The sequence below is a fragment of the Rhinopithecus roxellana genome, chromosome 1 (genome assembly GCF_007565055.1).
Source record: "Rhinopithecus roxellana isolate Shanxi Qingling chromosome 1, ASM756505v1, whole genome shotgun sequence".
Taxonomy (NCBI): Eukaryota; Metazoa; Chordata; class Mammalia; order Primates; family Cercopithecidae; genus Rhinopithecus; species Rhinopithecus roxellana.
This window is the reverse complement of record NC_044549.1, coordinates 115,961,271-115,977,554: the sequence shown is the minus strand read 5'-3', so window position 1 is coordinate 115,977,554 and position 16,284 is coordinate 115,961,271. Positions and strand designations below refer to the sequence as shown.

At 39.4% G+C, this 16,284-nt stretch overlaps 1 protein-coding gene across 4 annotated transcripts in view; it reads left to right on the top strand.

Annotated features, from left to right (window-relative positions):
* Positions 1-16,284, top strand: part of FNDC3B (fibronectin type III domain containing 3B) — a 373,640-nt gene that overhangs the window by 208,005 nt on the left and 149,351 nt on the right. For all 4 annotated transcript variants that reach the window (XM_010356910.2, XM_010356911.2, XM_030929406.1 and 1 more), the window contains 2 exons: positions 5,139-5,382; positions 8,881-9,162. In XM_010356910.2, coding sequence (XP_010355212.1) covers positions 5,139-5,382; positions 8,881-9,162 — 526 coding nt within the window. The remainder of the gene's footprint in view (positions 1-5,138; positions 5,383-8,880; positions 9,163-16,284) is intronic.

Here is a 16,284-nt window from a genome sequence, read left to right as displayed (position 1 = left end):
GGGCAGGGACAGAATGCCAGCATTCCCTTTGCTAAAACATAACAAGAACCACCTTTGCTCTAGTTACCAACAAGTTCCTCATCTCTGTCTGAGACCATCTCAGCCTGGGCCTTATTGTTCATATCATTATCAGCATTTTAGTCAAAGCCATTCAAGTCTCTAGGGAGTTCCAGACTTTCCCACATTTTCCTGTCTTCTTCTGAGCCCTCCAAATTGCTCCAACCTTTGCCTGTTACCCAGTTCCAAAGTCGCTTCCACATTTTCAGATACCTTTTCAGCAACGTGCCACTCTTCTGGTACCAATTTACTGCATTAGTCTGTTTTCATGCTGCTGATAATGACATACCTGAGACTGGGCAATTTACAAAGGAAAGAGGTTTAATTGGACTTACAGTTCCGTGTGGCTGAGGAAGCCTCACAATCATGGTGGAAGGCAAGGAGGAGCAAGTCACATCTTACATGGATGGTAGCAGGCAAAAAAAGAGGTTGTGCAGGGAGACTCCTGTTTTTAAAACCATCAGATCTCATGACACTTAAATCACCAGTCATGAGAACAGCATGGGAAAGACCTGCCTTCATGATTCAGTTACCTCCCACCTGCTCCCTCCCACAATATGTGGGAAGTCAAGTTGAGATTGGGGTGGGGATACAGCCCAAGCATATCAGCCATCTTCCTTTGGTGTCTTCATGTAGTGTTCCCTTTGTGCATATCTCTCATAAATCTCCTCTTACATGGATACTCTTGGATTAGAGTCTACCTGTATAACCTCATTTCACCTTAATTATCTACTTAAAGGGCCCTATTTCCAAATACCATCACATTCTGAAGTACTGAGCATCAGAACATCAACATATGAATTTGGGGACACACTAAGTCAGCGCATGATAGGTGACAGACTGGGAACCTGGCATAATGATCTTTTCCAAGGTTCTGTGCTTCTCTGGAGAGGATACATGAGTGACAGTTCTGTTGAGTCATAGAGCTGGAAAAAATTTAGATGAAGAATACTTATTCTGATTTCTGAAGTCGCCACACTTGCTTTCTTAGCAGCACTTACTAGGACTTAGTCTAATTTTTCTCTTTATAATTCTTAGGCTGTGTGGATGAGTCTTACTGTTGAGCACTTACTTTTTCTCGCCTTTGAATATCCAGCCCTTAGCACATAGTATGTGTCAGTAAATAATAGTTGAATAACAGGTGATTCATCTGCCTCTGGACATTGTCACAATTTCCTCCACCACAAAAGGAAATGAATTTGTCTTTTCCATAGTCATCTACCAAGACTGAAGGCATATTTTTTTGCCTTGAGTGGTTTGAACTGAATTCTGTCTGATGTCTAAATTTGACTACAGTGATATATTTATTTATAAACCATCTTTATTAAAGAATGTTATTGCCACCGTTTCCTTAGTTGCCAATTATTTTGTGCATTGTTATTGCTCCTCAGATTTTCTTATTTTAGGGGAGACTTAGGCGTTATTTTCTTAGATGTAGATCAAAGTTGAATTGGATAACTAAAATATGTTGCAATTTATGTTATAGAAAAATGGTAAAAATATTCAGCACATATTTTTTATATTTCTATTTCAGAATTAATATTTCAGCCTTTTTTTTTTTTTTTTTTTTTTTGAGTTGAAGTTGGAGTCTCCCTCTGTTGCCCAGCCTGGGCGCCCAGTGACGCGATGTCAGCTCACTGCAACCTCTGCCTCCCAGGTTCAAGGAATCCCCCTGCCTGAGCCTCTTGAGTAGCTGATATTACAGGCCCGTGCCACCACACCTGGCTAATTTTTTGTATTTTTAGTAGAGATGGGGTTTCACCATGTTGGCCAGACTGGTCTTGAACTCCTGACCTCAGACAGTCCACCCGCCTCAGCCTCCCAAACTTCTGGGGTTACAGATGTAAGCCACTGAGCCCGGCCAGTATTTCACTTTTTTAAAATAAATCTTTTTAATGATAAGACAGGCTTGGGTTTGTCAAGAACAGGTTTCTAAAAGGGTTTCGTTATGCATGCACATGTAAATAAAAACCTTTTACAAATCCCACAGAATAAGATACTTTAAAATGGAGCTGTCAAGTAATTTTCATATGTGTAGTCAATTTGTGGTTTCAAAAAGCTACTTCAAAAAAAAACTTCAAAAAGTTAGTGCTTTTTGATAAATTTTTTTTTTTTTTTTGAAGCGGAGTCTCACTCTGTCGCCCGGGCTGGAGTGCAGTGGCCGGATCTCAGCTCACTGCAAGCTCCGCCTCCCGGGTTTACGCCATTCTCCCGCCTCAGCCTCCCGAGTAGCTGGGACTACAGGCGCCCGCCACCTCGCCCGGCTAGTTTTTGTATTTTTTAGTAGAGACGAGGTTTCACCGTGTTAGTCAGGATGGTCTCGATCTCCTGACCTCGTGATCCGCCTGTCTCGGCCTCCCAAAGTGCTGGGATTACAGGCTTGAGCCACCGCGCCCGGCCCGATAAATTTTTTTTAAAACCACTTTGTTGACAGGTCTAAAGTTACATGATAAAATGATCAAATAAATTCTTTTCATTATAAATAATCTTGTTTAAAAGTCCAGAGCGTTCCTCTTAATATTTAGTGAGAGCCCTGTTCTTGTTGTACTCCATCAGTTGTCTATGTTGCTGGTTGACTATTGGAAGTTTTACACTGAATGAAAGAATTAAGATTGTAAACCTCTAGAAAACAAGGACTTTACTTCTGTGGTCCTTCCAGGATTGAATGAAGTTTCCATGAAAGAGAAACATCTAGAATACGCCTTTCTTTTTTCTTAATAGCTAGTAGAGGGTGAAGAGGGAGAGAAGACACTGTAGGATAATGCATGTTTATGTCAGATGGTAGGAAAAATTCATGACGTATTTATACTGCGTGTGCTAACAAACAGCATACAGCTACACGTTTTAGACAAAATAAAAGAAGTTTTGATGATAATTATCAATACATGCATGAGAATTTCCAATGTCATGGTTTAAGCACCCACTTCACATACACTTGTAAATTAGCTTCCGTGCATTCATAAATGGGGTTAGTGTGATTAGCTTGCCAAGGCCCAGAAGAGATTATATTTATTAAAGATCACATGAAAAGTTGTGTCCTAGGCATCTGAGTAGGAATTTTAATTTTTTTTTTTTTTTTTTTTGAGACGGAGTCTTGCTCTGCCGCCCAGGCTGGAGTGCAGTGGCTGGCTCTCAGCTCACTGCAACCTCCGCCTCCCGGGTTCACGCCATTCTCCTGTCTCAGCCTCCCGAGTAGGTGGGACTACAGGCGCCCGCCTCGTCGCCCGGCTAGTTTTTTGTATTTTTTAGTAGAGACAGGGTTTCACCGTATTAGCCAGGATGGTCTCGATCTCCTGACCTCGTGATCCGCCCGTCTCGGCCTCCCAAAGTGCTGGGATTACAGGCTTGAGCCACCGCGCCCGGCTGGAATTTTAATTTTAAATGGGTAATATTGTCTTATTAATGAACTATTAATACAGTAGAAACATTTATTTTGATAGATTTATTAATGAATGTAAAGATTCTTGTTTTTTTGACATAAGGATTAATGACCGTTTATTCAAACTAAACCTATTTTGTACACTGAAATATAACATAAACATTGATAGACTTGCCAATCTGACTTAAGCACTACTTTTAAAATATGAAGCTAAGTTTTGTTTTTTGTTGTTGTTAAGATGTTTTAGACATGTTAAGTCATTTTATTTTGGCCTATAATCAACCATCTGAGGTATAATGAGAAATCCATTTCAATATAGAAAGTCAGTTTTATGGGGTTTTTAGATTTTGTGTTTTTTTTGAAAAACAAAACTTCCTGTCAGAGTGTGTGCCTGATTGTCTCACATATTTGATTAGATCAGCTGGCATGGCTCCTTGGCAGCCTGGCCCTCGCTGCCAGTTTACTCTGTGTCCCCTTCCTTACAGGGCCCTGACCCGGAGGCCATGTCTCAGCTGTCCCCGCCCTGCCGATTATTTGAGGTCCCTGAAGCCTTTCCTGATTCTCCCATCTCGTGTTATCATTCTCTATACCCTATAGCTTTACCTTTTGATCATGGTATATGTTGTGTTAGTTATTCCTTTCGTTGTATCTGAGCAAAGTTGTTGGCTCATAGGAGCTGGTAGAGTGATGCCGGCCACAGAGGCAATAAATATTGGCATTGTGCTGTCTTCATTGCTTTTCTTGGATGAATTAAAAAACATTCAGAGGAGCTGGGCACAGCGGTGCATGCCTGTAGTCCCAGCTACTTTGGAGGCTGAGGCAGGAAGATGACTTGAGGCCAGTTCAAGGCTGTAGTGTATGATGATCACACCTGTGCGTAGCCACTGCAATTCAGCCTGGGCAACACAGTGAAATTTCATCTCTAAAAAAAATAATAAAGGCAACAAAGAATTGGAAAAAGAATGCACAGAGTGTGGATTGGCTTGCTTTACTCATAACAGGTTGCTTTTCCAAGCATCTTCTTTCACAACACTCATTATCAGGACATCTTGGGAGCAAAAGTGTCCATATTGATTTGGGGTTACTTAAGTTTTTCTTTGGTCAGAATCCCTCGTTTTATCCATGTCCTCAGTCCTAGATTAAGTAATCTTTTTGTGCACATTTATAGCTTCTGACGTTAATGCCCCCATTGTTTCCTAAAGTCCCGATGATGATGGAACTGTGCATATTAAAGCAGGAATGGGGCAGAGTGTTGTTAGGCATATCTAAAAGCCTACCCCTGGAAAAAGTACTTATGTGGCACAGAAAGCCTCTTTCTGGAAAACCACTGAACAGGTAGTTAAATTCAAAAGTCACTCTTAAAATCAGTTTAAGCACACATTAAATTCACTTGTCTTGGATGAAGCCAGTGAACATGTTAAGGCAAAACAAGATTTATTATCAAATACTGGTTTCTCCAAAAAGTTACATGGGATCAGAATCAGATGTTGATGAATAATTTGTTTTTGTACGTTTTAAGAGTTACATGTTCTTACTTCTAGAGCTCATTTAACTGGTTGAGCTAGAGAACCAGAATACAACATGATTTGTGTTTTTCTGTGGTGGAAGAGAAAAGTAAAATTAAAGTGGAAATTATTAATACTATCTGTATTCACAGGCTGCTAATATGTACTGCGTTCTTTCCTTTTGTGTTTTTCTTCAGGTGATTGAAGACAGTACTGGAGTCCGCCGGGTGGTGGTCACACCCCAGTCTCCTGAGTGTTATCCCCCAAGCTACCCCTCAGCCATGTCTCCAACGCATCATCTCCCTCCCTATCTGACTCACCATCCACATTTTATTCATAACTCACACACGGCTTACTACCCACCTGTTACCGGACCTGGAGATATGCCACCTCAGTTTTTTCCTCAGCATCATCTTCCCCACACAATATATGGTGAGCAAGGTAAGTAGATTCTCGTTGGCATCAGGAGCCGTTGAAACTGGTTACAGCATTTCAATAGTTCAAGATGGCCCTTTGTTTCTTGTGAAATAAGCAGAGTAGAAAAGGATCTAGGTGGTTTGTAAGACTCATGAGGAATTCCTAGCTTCCTTTGTCCTGCATGGTGCCTTGGAAAAATTACTTTGTGGGTTTAGGTCTTTTTCTTTCTTTCAGTTTTCCCAAACTCGGCCCCAACTCCCACCTTACAAGATCAAGGAGTAAGGTAGCCACCTTTTATTTTAGAAAAGTGGCAATGTGACATCGTTCCCGTGTCCTGAAAGCATGTTTTTATGTGAGAGTGGCCTGAGGTACAACTGTGGCACATCGTTGCTTTGGTATCCATATGATCTACCAGTTAAAGGGAAATTGAAAGGTGTTTTGTGCCCCATTTCCAATGTTTGAAGATTGTGAAGTCTGAGCAACCTTTGGGTTTCCTGAAAGGCTCTATGTTGTGATGTTGGCAGAACTAAAAATCCCCTGGCTGTTGGTGTGGCCTTCCTGAACCTGCTTTTAGTTTAAGACTAGCCATTAGTGCAGCCACAATTTCGCTGGTTGTTAGGCAAATACTTACCTGGATATGAAAAGAGTCTCAGAACTACCAACATTATATCTTTTTAAAGTTTTGACCTTGGTGTTGGTTTAGTTTAAAGGCTTTCTCTATCAAAATGAATCCTAAGAAACCAGATAATTGAAGGTAAAATTAGACTTTAGCCTCTAGGACTTTACAAAGTGATTTTCTTCTGAGTCTGACTATGAAGGGAAGCGTTTTACTGCTTCAGACATTTATTATGTTGGTTTAGATACATTGTAGAAGAAATGCCTGTTATACCATAGAATGTTTGAGCAAGTTATTACTTTTAACAGTTATATATGTATATAATTATATAATTTCTATATAATTAATTATAATTTATAATTATATATATTTTTATATATAATTTTTCCCTGTTCATCTCACATTATAACTTATTCACAGAAAAAGCTTTTTTGAGATGGTATTTCAAGTGAAATATACTGTTGTAACTTAGGGATAGAATTTGACTGTATGTGTGTTTTGTTTGTTTTTTAAGTAGTCAAAGAAATTTGACATAATTCAAATTAATTAGGTGCTTTCACAGTGGGGTATAAGGGGATGACAGCAAAACATGAAATCAATACTTTGATTTTATAGCAGCATCAATAACTTCCTGTTAATTTGATCTTTTTTCCATGCGACATAACACCAAGAAAACATTAAGTAGTGGGGATATACTATGAAAACATTTGGATAAAAACTGATGAAAAATTTGTATTCAGTGCTTTGACACAATATGCATTAAATAATTGAGTGTTTCTCAGAGCTTTCTGGCTGGATCTGAGCTCTGATGACATGAAAGTCCTTGGTGACTGACTCACTGCCTGCTGGTGTATGTCTGACTTGCCTTATTTTAGCAGTCTGTTAGTAGGATGCCACATAGTTACTGTTTTGTAAATGCTGTCCTTTGCAATTTTAGGCAAGACAACGGTATGATTTAAATCATTAGAGTTAAGCACAATTGTAGTCTCTTCATTTTATGGTGTATTTGGGTCTAATTCCATTAAAATAACACAGAGCAATAATGTATACAAATAAAAATGCCTTCATTGATTTCACATTAAAGCGGTAAACCAAAATCCCTTCCCTTTATAAATAAGCCATTTATATGTTCTTTAACCTTAGTTCTTTAGTGTGCATACCTAAAAGCAATTTAAATATTAATTTTCTAAACTATAAGAGTTTAAAAGTTTTCACCATATCTGAAGAGATGATTAGTGCCTGCGGTGAATATGTTAAATCTCATGTGTAATGCATCGTGGCATTTAGAACATTTACTGTCCTTCCGGTATATTTTGACATTGTTTATTTGGATACATACTGTCTGAATAGGATTATATTTGTTTTGACACATTCTCTAGTGCAAACTGGTTCTCTCATGAAGATTTGATTTTTCACCAAACAACTTGTTAAAAAACAAATCTTCCTTTAGCTATGTTAACAGTAAGAAACAGTGGAGCTTTACCGTTGAGTAATTGAGACAGCAGTTTTGTTAAATTATGCAGGGTAACCATACATTTCTGTTGTGCCTGTGACAGTCCTAGTTTAGGTCTCTTGCCTTGAAGAAATTATTGATATTCCTCCCTTTTCACTGTCAGAAGTGTTCAGATTTGGATGGTAATTTATATTGTCACTCCATAGATGAGGTGACCCTTGTTTCTTATGAAGATGTAAGGACCCAATCTTTGTGTTACGCATTGTCATTTTTACTGATACCTGAAAATAATTTTGAACTGATTTAAAAATTTAATTTTAACATGAAGTTTTCTCCTTGAGGTCTTAAGATTGTTTGCAGGCTTCTGTTTTCTTTTGAGCCACTTTAAAATGTGCGTAGTAAAGTCACATGACGTTCTACATTTGTCTTGCCTTCGATTACTCCAAAAGAGAAGTTTGAGACCACAGCTTATTACGTTTGGGCACCAGATTTCAGAGATGGCTTTTCTTAACCCTTATACTTCCTCCTTGAACATTTATTTCCCCCGATTCTGTGAGCTTTGATTATTTTAAATGCAAATGTGTCATCTCATTATCTTAGTTAAATTTGTTCAAATGTTGCCTCTTTTGAATGCCACAAATAATTTAAACTTTGACTGCAATATACTTTCCAGTAGAAATACTATTCTGTCTACAGGGATAAGTAGACTTTTAAAGTGGCTTGATTCTAAGTACATGTTTAATGGGAGTATTTTATTTGTTCTAACTTTTTCATGTATTGCAACTACTGAAAACATATTGAAAGGCAAAAATCAAAGTCAGTTATAAATTCAACTAGAATATGAACTCTTTAGGGATAACAACCTTGTCTTCAGTATTCTCTGTAATACAGGAAATTTTCTGAATGCACAGTATATTTTTTAATGGTTGATTATTCCTTGATTGATTAGAAACAAATGGGAATGCTTTAAATGTATGTCGTGTATATGGCATTTTCTTTTTTCTTTTTCTTTTTGAGGCAGAGTCTTGCTCTGCCGCCCAGGCTGGAGTGCAGTGGTGCAATCTCAGTTCACTGCAATCTCCGCCTCCCGGGTTCAAGCGATTCTCCTGCCTCAGCCTCCCGAGTAGCTGGGATTATAGGCGCCCGCCACCACGCCTGGCTAATGTTTTGTATTTTTAGTAGAGATGGGGTTTCACCATGTTGCCCAGGCTAGTTTCGAACTCCCAAACTCAGACAGTCTGTCCACCTCGGCCTCCCAAAGTGCTTACAGGCGTGAGCCACCACACCCGGCAGTATTTTCTTAAAAAAATATTTATTATACTCTGTTTAGTAATATTTTAGACTTCTTTTTTTATACTTTAGACTTCTTCAGGAGCCAGATCATTTGACCATTTAATAATTTGTTACTGAAAATGTAAACTGAGTTTGGGTTTATCATAATCATCCGTTTTAGAAATTATACCACTTTATGGAATGTCAAGCTACATCACCCGAGAAGACCAGTACAGCAAGCCTCCGCACAAAAAACTGAAAGACCGCCAGATCGATCGCCAGAACCGCCTCAACAGCCCTCCTTCTTCTATCTACAAAAGCAGCTGCACGACAGTATACAATGGCTACGGGAAGGGCCACAGCGGTGGAAGTGGCGGAGGCGGCAGCGGTGGTGGTCCCGGAATTAAGAAAACAGAGCGACGAGCAAGAAGCAGCCCAAAGTCAAATGATTCAGACTTGCAAGGTAATACTCAAGATGTTTGCCATAGAGTGAATTATCAAGACAGAGACATCTCAAATGTTGTTTCCACATCTTTTACATGAGAATATTATTTCCTGGTGCTTGGTTGTTCTGCTAAGAATATTTGAGTAGACCTTCTTTGATCTATTTCTTAGTAAGGAAAGAATATTGCATTGTTTATTTTTTATTAATACTTCATGGCAGAAATACTACGTTTTGGTCACATATGCCATGTAGCTTTCTACTTAGTAACAAGTGTGTGAAAATCTTTTCATGTTAGCCTACTTCTGTTGTTTCACTCTCTGAATAGATAGATGTGGAAGAAATCCAAAGATAATTTTTCTAAAAGTGTAGGCTAGTTTAAATCTCAAAATAATTATACCTCATAAACCATATGTAATTGCTTCCTTACTGTAATGAAATCTGTCATTGAATCACAGAAATATATTTCTCTTTAGTTTTGGCATCAGTTATTGTCTCATACCACCTTTTGCCTGTGAATTAAGTGTTTGGAAACCAAGAACGAGATGGAAGAATGAGGGTCACCACATACAGCTAGAGAAACATCAACTCAGAATGGCACGTGCTTTTTTGTAGATGAATCTCTTGGGTATAGATCAGTTGATTTGGAGGAAGGTTTTTGTGTTTAAATGAAGTTTTGGGGGTAGTTTAGAGAGAACCTATTTTGATGCCACATAAGGAAAAGCAGCGACTTTTTCTATAGGCATAGGGAAGAATGACTTAAGTGAGGCAAAAAAGGTAACATTTGGATAAGGTAGGTGAGTTTATAGATAGAAATGACTGGAAAACAAAGACATGAACAACTTTTAAAGATAGGATCAATTATTCAAGTAGATTCCCTTTTTCATTCACAATCACATTCTCACAGACAGTCCTCATTTCTACCTGACTGAGATGCAATAAGGAATCTGATTGTAACACTCATTGATTATAACACTCACTGAATTTACGGATTCCTTACTGTATCTCATTCAGGTAGAAACAGGGACTGTGTCTGTGAGAATGTGATTGTGACTGAAAAAGATGGAATTTGTGTATTTTTGAGTGTCTATGGAAGAGCTTCTGACAAGGGAGAGGAAGGTTAGGTAAAATGAAGTATTGCAATCAACATTTCCCCCTACGTTATTTGGGTGAGTGATTGCAGCATGAGAGAGAGGAATAGTAAGATAACAGTGAAATGTAAACAGATCATGTATTCTTTTCATTTTAATTATTTATTCTTTTCTCTATTTTCCAAACTCTATGCAATTACCATGTTATTCTTACAATTTTTAAAACAAATAATTACCATAAAAAGGAAATGGAAGATTCAAGAGGCTTGTACATAGCTCTTAAGGGAAGATGCTGGGTCTCATATAATAATTTTTAGTCAAATGATACTGTAATTTCTAAGCTTGAAATTAGTTTATTAGCAGTGTTACAATTTAACCATGACTATACAAGAATTCATACCAAAAAAATTAAGAATAGATTTCCCTAAAGAGAATTTTAATCCAAAGAAAAGCGAGAGAGAATGTATAAATTGTCTAGAGAGCTTACGAGGTTTGAAGTACTTTGATTACTTGACTCATTCTTTAATAATTTTCACCTTGCTTTGCACCAAAACTGATTTAAGGCAAATGACATAGACACATAGAAGCAGATAACATAAATGTAAGCATTAAGGAGCCGAAAGATGATAAGGGAAGGAAAATACTAATAAGATGAAGCAGGGTTCCAGTAGAGTGGCTTGATATGGGCCATATATTTGGTTTTGCGCCTCCTGGTTGTCAAAGCAAAAAGGCAAATGTGAATCACATAGCACGGACAAAGAATAAAGCACTTCTTGTTCATGGGGTCCATCAAGTGGCTCATAATGTTTCAGTTGTGTCTGCCTCAAAATGTGGCTGTTGGTTCCTAGGATTCCAAAAGGCTTTTTCCTGCTTTCTCATCCTTACAAGTGTGTCTCCTGCTAGAGGTTACTGCACCTGACATCTAAATCTGTGCCCCAGATACAGACTTCTTAACTGATTCTTAGGTTTACAGTGCTACCTAATTAATCTAAAACTATACTTAATACCAGTATGATAAACCTAATAGGTTCATATGTGGTTTGCACAAGAATAGAATATATACTTAACGATAACATGTGACTTGTGGTTTTACTTAGGTTAAATTGCCCTCATGGCCAGAAGAGATAAATCTTTTTACTTTTTTTTTTGAGATGGAGTCTCGCCCTGTCACGTAGGCTGGAGTGCAATGGTGCAATCTCAGCTCACTGCAGCCTCCGCCTCCCAGGTTCAAGCCATTCTCCTGCCTCAGCCTCCTGAGTAACTGGAATTACAGGCATGTGCCACCACACCCTGCTAATTTTTGTATTTTTGGTAGAGATGGGGTTTTGTCATGTTGGCCAGGCTGGTCTCAAACTCTTGACCTCAGGTGATCTGCCCACCTCGGCCTCCTTCTTTTTACTTTATAATTCCTTTGCCTTTGAGTTAATTTACTTGAATAATTTACCTTTTTACCACTTACAAAAAACAAATCTTTAAAAAAAGACAAACTTTAAGTTTGTGCCTGGTCCTGTGGTAAAACTAAACACATGTAAAAGAAGCAAACAACTCATGTTAATATAAATACATGTATTAAAAAGATGGAGATGCCTTAATTTCTCTCTTGAGGTCTAGTTCTCTCAGTTAACTGTGCTTCAGAAACTTTAAAACAATAAGAGATTCGTGGACCCCATTTTAGACCTAGTAAATCAGAATCTTCATACCACTTTTGACTTCATGTTTTTTTGTTTTGTTTTGTTTTTTAAATAAAACCTCCATTGGGGATAATGTATAATCAGCCAAGATAGAAGATTATACTATCATAATAATAAGGATGGTTCATCAAGTTGTACACAGTATGGAATAGGAACTTTGTGTTTTATTCATCAATCTCTCCCTCCTTCTAGTACTATACCTGACACATAGTAGGTACTCAGTAAATATTGTTAAGTGACTCCTGTTTTCTTAATTGCCTTGTTTTCCAGAGCAAGCCTTCTTTTTGAACACACAAAGCTATTGTACCATTTCCTTTTCCTGGAACAAATTGTTGCATTGCTCAAGGAAACTGCTCTGTGGCTAGCCTCCCCTTTCATTTACTATTACCTTCAGGAAAACAGGCACGACAGAGTCCCATAGTACACTCTGAGAAATATGGGATCTCTGAGTTCTTGCACTTCCTTGGAGCAAATGGTGTGGTGTGAGCCGAGAACAGTTGGGGCTTTGGTATTAGACATACAGTACTTGGCTTAGAATTGGGCTTTGTTACTTACTTTTTCCTTTTAGTTTTCCCTGAATTTCCATGTTCACATTTGTAAAATGGGCACTTAAATTTCCATTATTAAATATTAAAAATACCCTTGCTCAGTTCTTAACACTTTAATATAATGGTAACCCTTATGACTTGAATATTGTCTCTCTCATCTTCAGGACTCCTGTTATTATAGGATCATGTCTCATCTGAGATAGCTGCCCCTCAAAATAGGCATCTCTCTCTACTCTCCATCTGGCGGCTTTTCCCCTTCCCTTCATGCTCCATTCCCCTCACCCCAGTCCCCTACATTTCTTCTCCTTTAAGCCAGAAGTGGCTTTCTTTGCTTAAACCCATCTTACATTTTTGAAAGCTAAACCCTGCATTACTGGCCCACTATCTCTGAAAGTTGCTTCCAGGCTCCTCTTCTTTTTTTTTTTTTTTTTTGAGACGGAGATGGAGTTTCACTCTTGTTGCCCAGGCCGGAGTGCAATGGCGTGACCTCAGCTCAGTGCAGCCTCCACGTCCCATGTTCAAGCAATTTTCCTGCCTCAGCCTCCTAAGTAGCTGATATTACAGGCGCACACCACCATGCTTGGCTAATTTTTGCATTTTTAGTAGAGACAGGGTTTCACCATGTTGGCCAGGCTGGTCTTGAACTTCTGACCTCAGGTGATCCACCCGCCTTGGCCTCCCAAAGTGCTGGGATTACAGTCGTGAGCCATTGCACCTGGCCAATTTTTTTTGTATTCTTAGTAGAGGCGGGATTTTGCCATGTTGGCCAGACTGGCCTTGACTCCTGGTCTCCAACTCCTGGCCTCAGCCTCCCAAAGTGCTGGGATTACAGGCGTGAGCCACCGTGCCTGGCCACTTCCAGGCTCTTTTAAGAGAGGTTGGCACTGTGTAGAAACATACCCAATATCCTGGGGTCCTCTCTGGTGGAATTGGTACCGGATCTCATACATCTCCTCGTCACCTCGTCCTAGGGCACTTCCAGCTCCGAGTGAGAAAGAACTCTGGTGCTCAGCCTCTTGGGACTTCCTTTCTCATGGTCTCTGGTATCTTCTCATATGTTTTTTATTTTTCTCTTTGCTCCCTCTGAACCTTAAGAGACTTCCCAGAAGGGCCACCTTATGGTTTAAGATGTGTGATTATTCATTTTCCTCTCCAGTGCATCCTCTGTTGTGGCTACAGTTAAATAGATCTCAACATTTTAATCCCTTCCGTGAGAAGCTCTGTAGTGCTCCCCACTATCTAGAGAATAAAGTCTAAACTGCATGATATGACACAAACTAACTTCTTGTGGCCCTTCAGATTTCCCTACCAGACATGCTCGCTGTGTTCTGCCCCGTTTTGTGAATATGCCTCATTCGCTTTTCTTGGCCTGTCCAGTTCCTCTGCCTAGCAAACTCCAACTCAGGCCTTCAAGAGCCAGCTCAGTTATCACCTCCTCTATGAAGGCTGCCTGTCTCTCCAACATATTTTGATGGCAGATAAGTTAGGGAAAAATATTTCAAGAGTTTTTGCCTTCCTTTTCTCTTCCTCTCCTAGCATTTCCTTTTAGAACAGTGCTTGGGCATCAAGTCCACAGATGTTCAAGGACAGGAATGGAAAAATTTGTTCTTGTGTACAGAGTATTATGCAAGAGCTGGGCCTTAAGCCTGTTCTGTGGCCAAAACCCAGTTAAAATAGTCACATTGCCTTTCACTGCAGAAGCTAAAGAAGTTTCTGTTGCTCTTCATTGAGTGAGAGGGAAGCTTCATTTCTTTCATTTTATTCTTGATAAAAACCGAAACACACAGTATTTTAAGGAAGTTATTGAGTGGGCTCCAGTGAGTCAGGATCCAGTTGTCTAACTGAAATCCTTCCATTTTCAGCCAGTTATACCCCCTCAGAAAGGAGTTAGTTTATCTGCCAGTATTGTTTTAGAAAGAATTATATGAATTTAGAGTAAAAAACAAAAGCTTCGCTGAGGATCCACTGTTTAATTTTAAAAGACCTAAGTAGTCCCAATAACAGGTGTGAGCCACCGCACCCGGCCTCCAAACACTTTTTTCTGTAAAAATGTGCTGTGTGCAGTTGACATTGTTGACCTTCACTTTGTTCCTCTGGCTTACCCTAAGAGTGAGGATGTCTTTTTCATATATGACTTTTACATTTTAAAAACGTAATGGAATTGTAGATTTTAAATAATCGGTGTTCTGGACTATGTGACATAGAACATGTCATTGCACTAAGCCGTGGTTTTCCTTTCAGTAAAATGAACAGGTGAGTTAGGGTCTGTGATTTTCAAAATCTTATCAGCGAGTAGATTGCCTCTGTTTTCAGACAATTGTGTGTGGATCGCCAATTTTAAATACAGTATTCCTTCACCCCTACCACATCACACATTCATACACACATACATGTATACACATGTACTCTGAAAGCAGAGAGCACTAAAACTCCTGTGGTTTGAGTGGAGGACCGGGGTCCTTGTCACCCTCCACAAGGCTTTCCCAGGGATCCAGCCCTCACCTGGATCCTGGCTACTCACAGGCTCAGGCCAGCATTATCAGTACCATCTAGGAGCTTGTGAGACATATGCCCTTATGACCTGTCCCCGACCTACTGAATACAGGCTGTGTAGGTGGGGCCCACCAATCTGTGTTTCATTAGGCACTCCAGGTAATAATAAGCCACAGTAGCATTTGAGAACTGCTGGCCATTTGAGTGCGAAGCAATTTTTAACCAAGATTTTAAATGGCAGGGGTGGAAAAGCAGCGGGTGGGAGGCATTCAGTTGGAACACTTGGTTTAAGTTGAGACATGTTCCTTGTACTATCTGTATCATGATAAATACATACTAGTGGTGGAAGAGTTCCTTTTGTGTGACTAACATATAGGTAGCAGTTTATGTGAACTCTTCTAGAAGTTATAGTGCCATATGGGAAAAATTGGGACAAAGTGGCAAGAATTCCAAATATAGAAGAAAACGAACATACAGCATACTTTTGGCATTTGAACTTTGAAATTGTTAACAATCCAAAGACTCAGTTGCATTTTAGATCACATTCCACCACATAGACTCACAGTTTCTGGTTATGATACCGAAAGCCAGTGATGAGGGCATTATTCTTGTGCATTTCTCTTTCAGAGTTCGCAGATTGCTTTCTGACTCCAGCAGTGTTCCTTATTGCCGGTTCTTTGTATTCTAATTCTTTCTCAGGTGGTCTCCCTGGCATTTTTTCTCTTCCTATTCTTATATTTTGTGATCATTGCTCAGAAACCAGAATCAGACTACAGCTGTACTTCCCCCGAAGCAGCAAGAAAGTGTATTCACAATAACAGTAATTATTCATAATGAGAAGTCATAGTGCACTAAGGCTTGAGATGGCATTTTTTCCCTCTAGGGGTCTGAGATTGTGGATATTTTTGGGTCCTTGGAGTCTGTCCTTTTGCTGAATGGCTTGGATTCTGGGAGGGCATGGCAGCGTCCACCTGTGCAGGGCCGACAGTGGTTTCCTTTGTCTGGAATGACGTGCTTAATGTTAATAAGGTCTGGAATGTTGGGAGTTAAGACAGATTTTCTTTTGGACTCTTCTTTTGGTCTTGGCTCCCTGTAGCAGATAATGCTTGTGCTTTTCTGTTTTCTGATTAAAATAGGATATTTAGTAGGGCTTTTGCACTTCACAAGTGGCAGATTTCCTCTTTCTCTTGTAAGCTTTTTCTGTCTTGTGAGCACATATCCTAGGCATGCTCAGACGAGGTGTTTTGGAAGGCTGGAGTTTGGCAGGGCTCTTCTTTTCCCCCACAGTATCTGCTTCCCTTACTGCATTTGAACACTGTA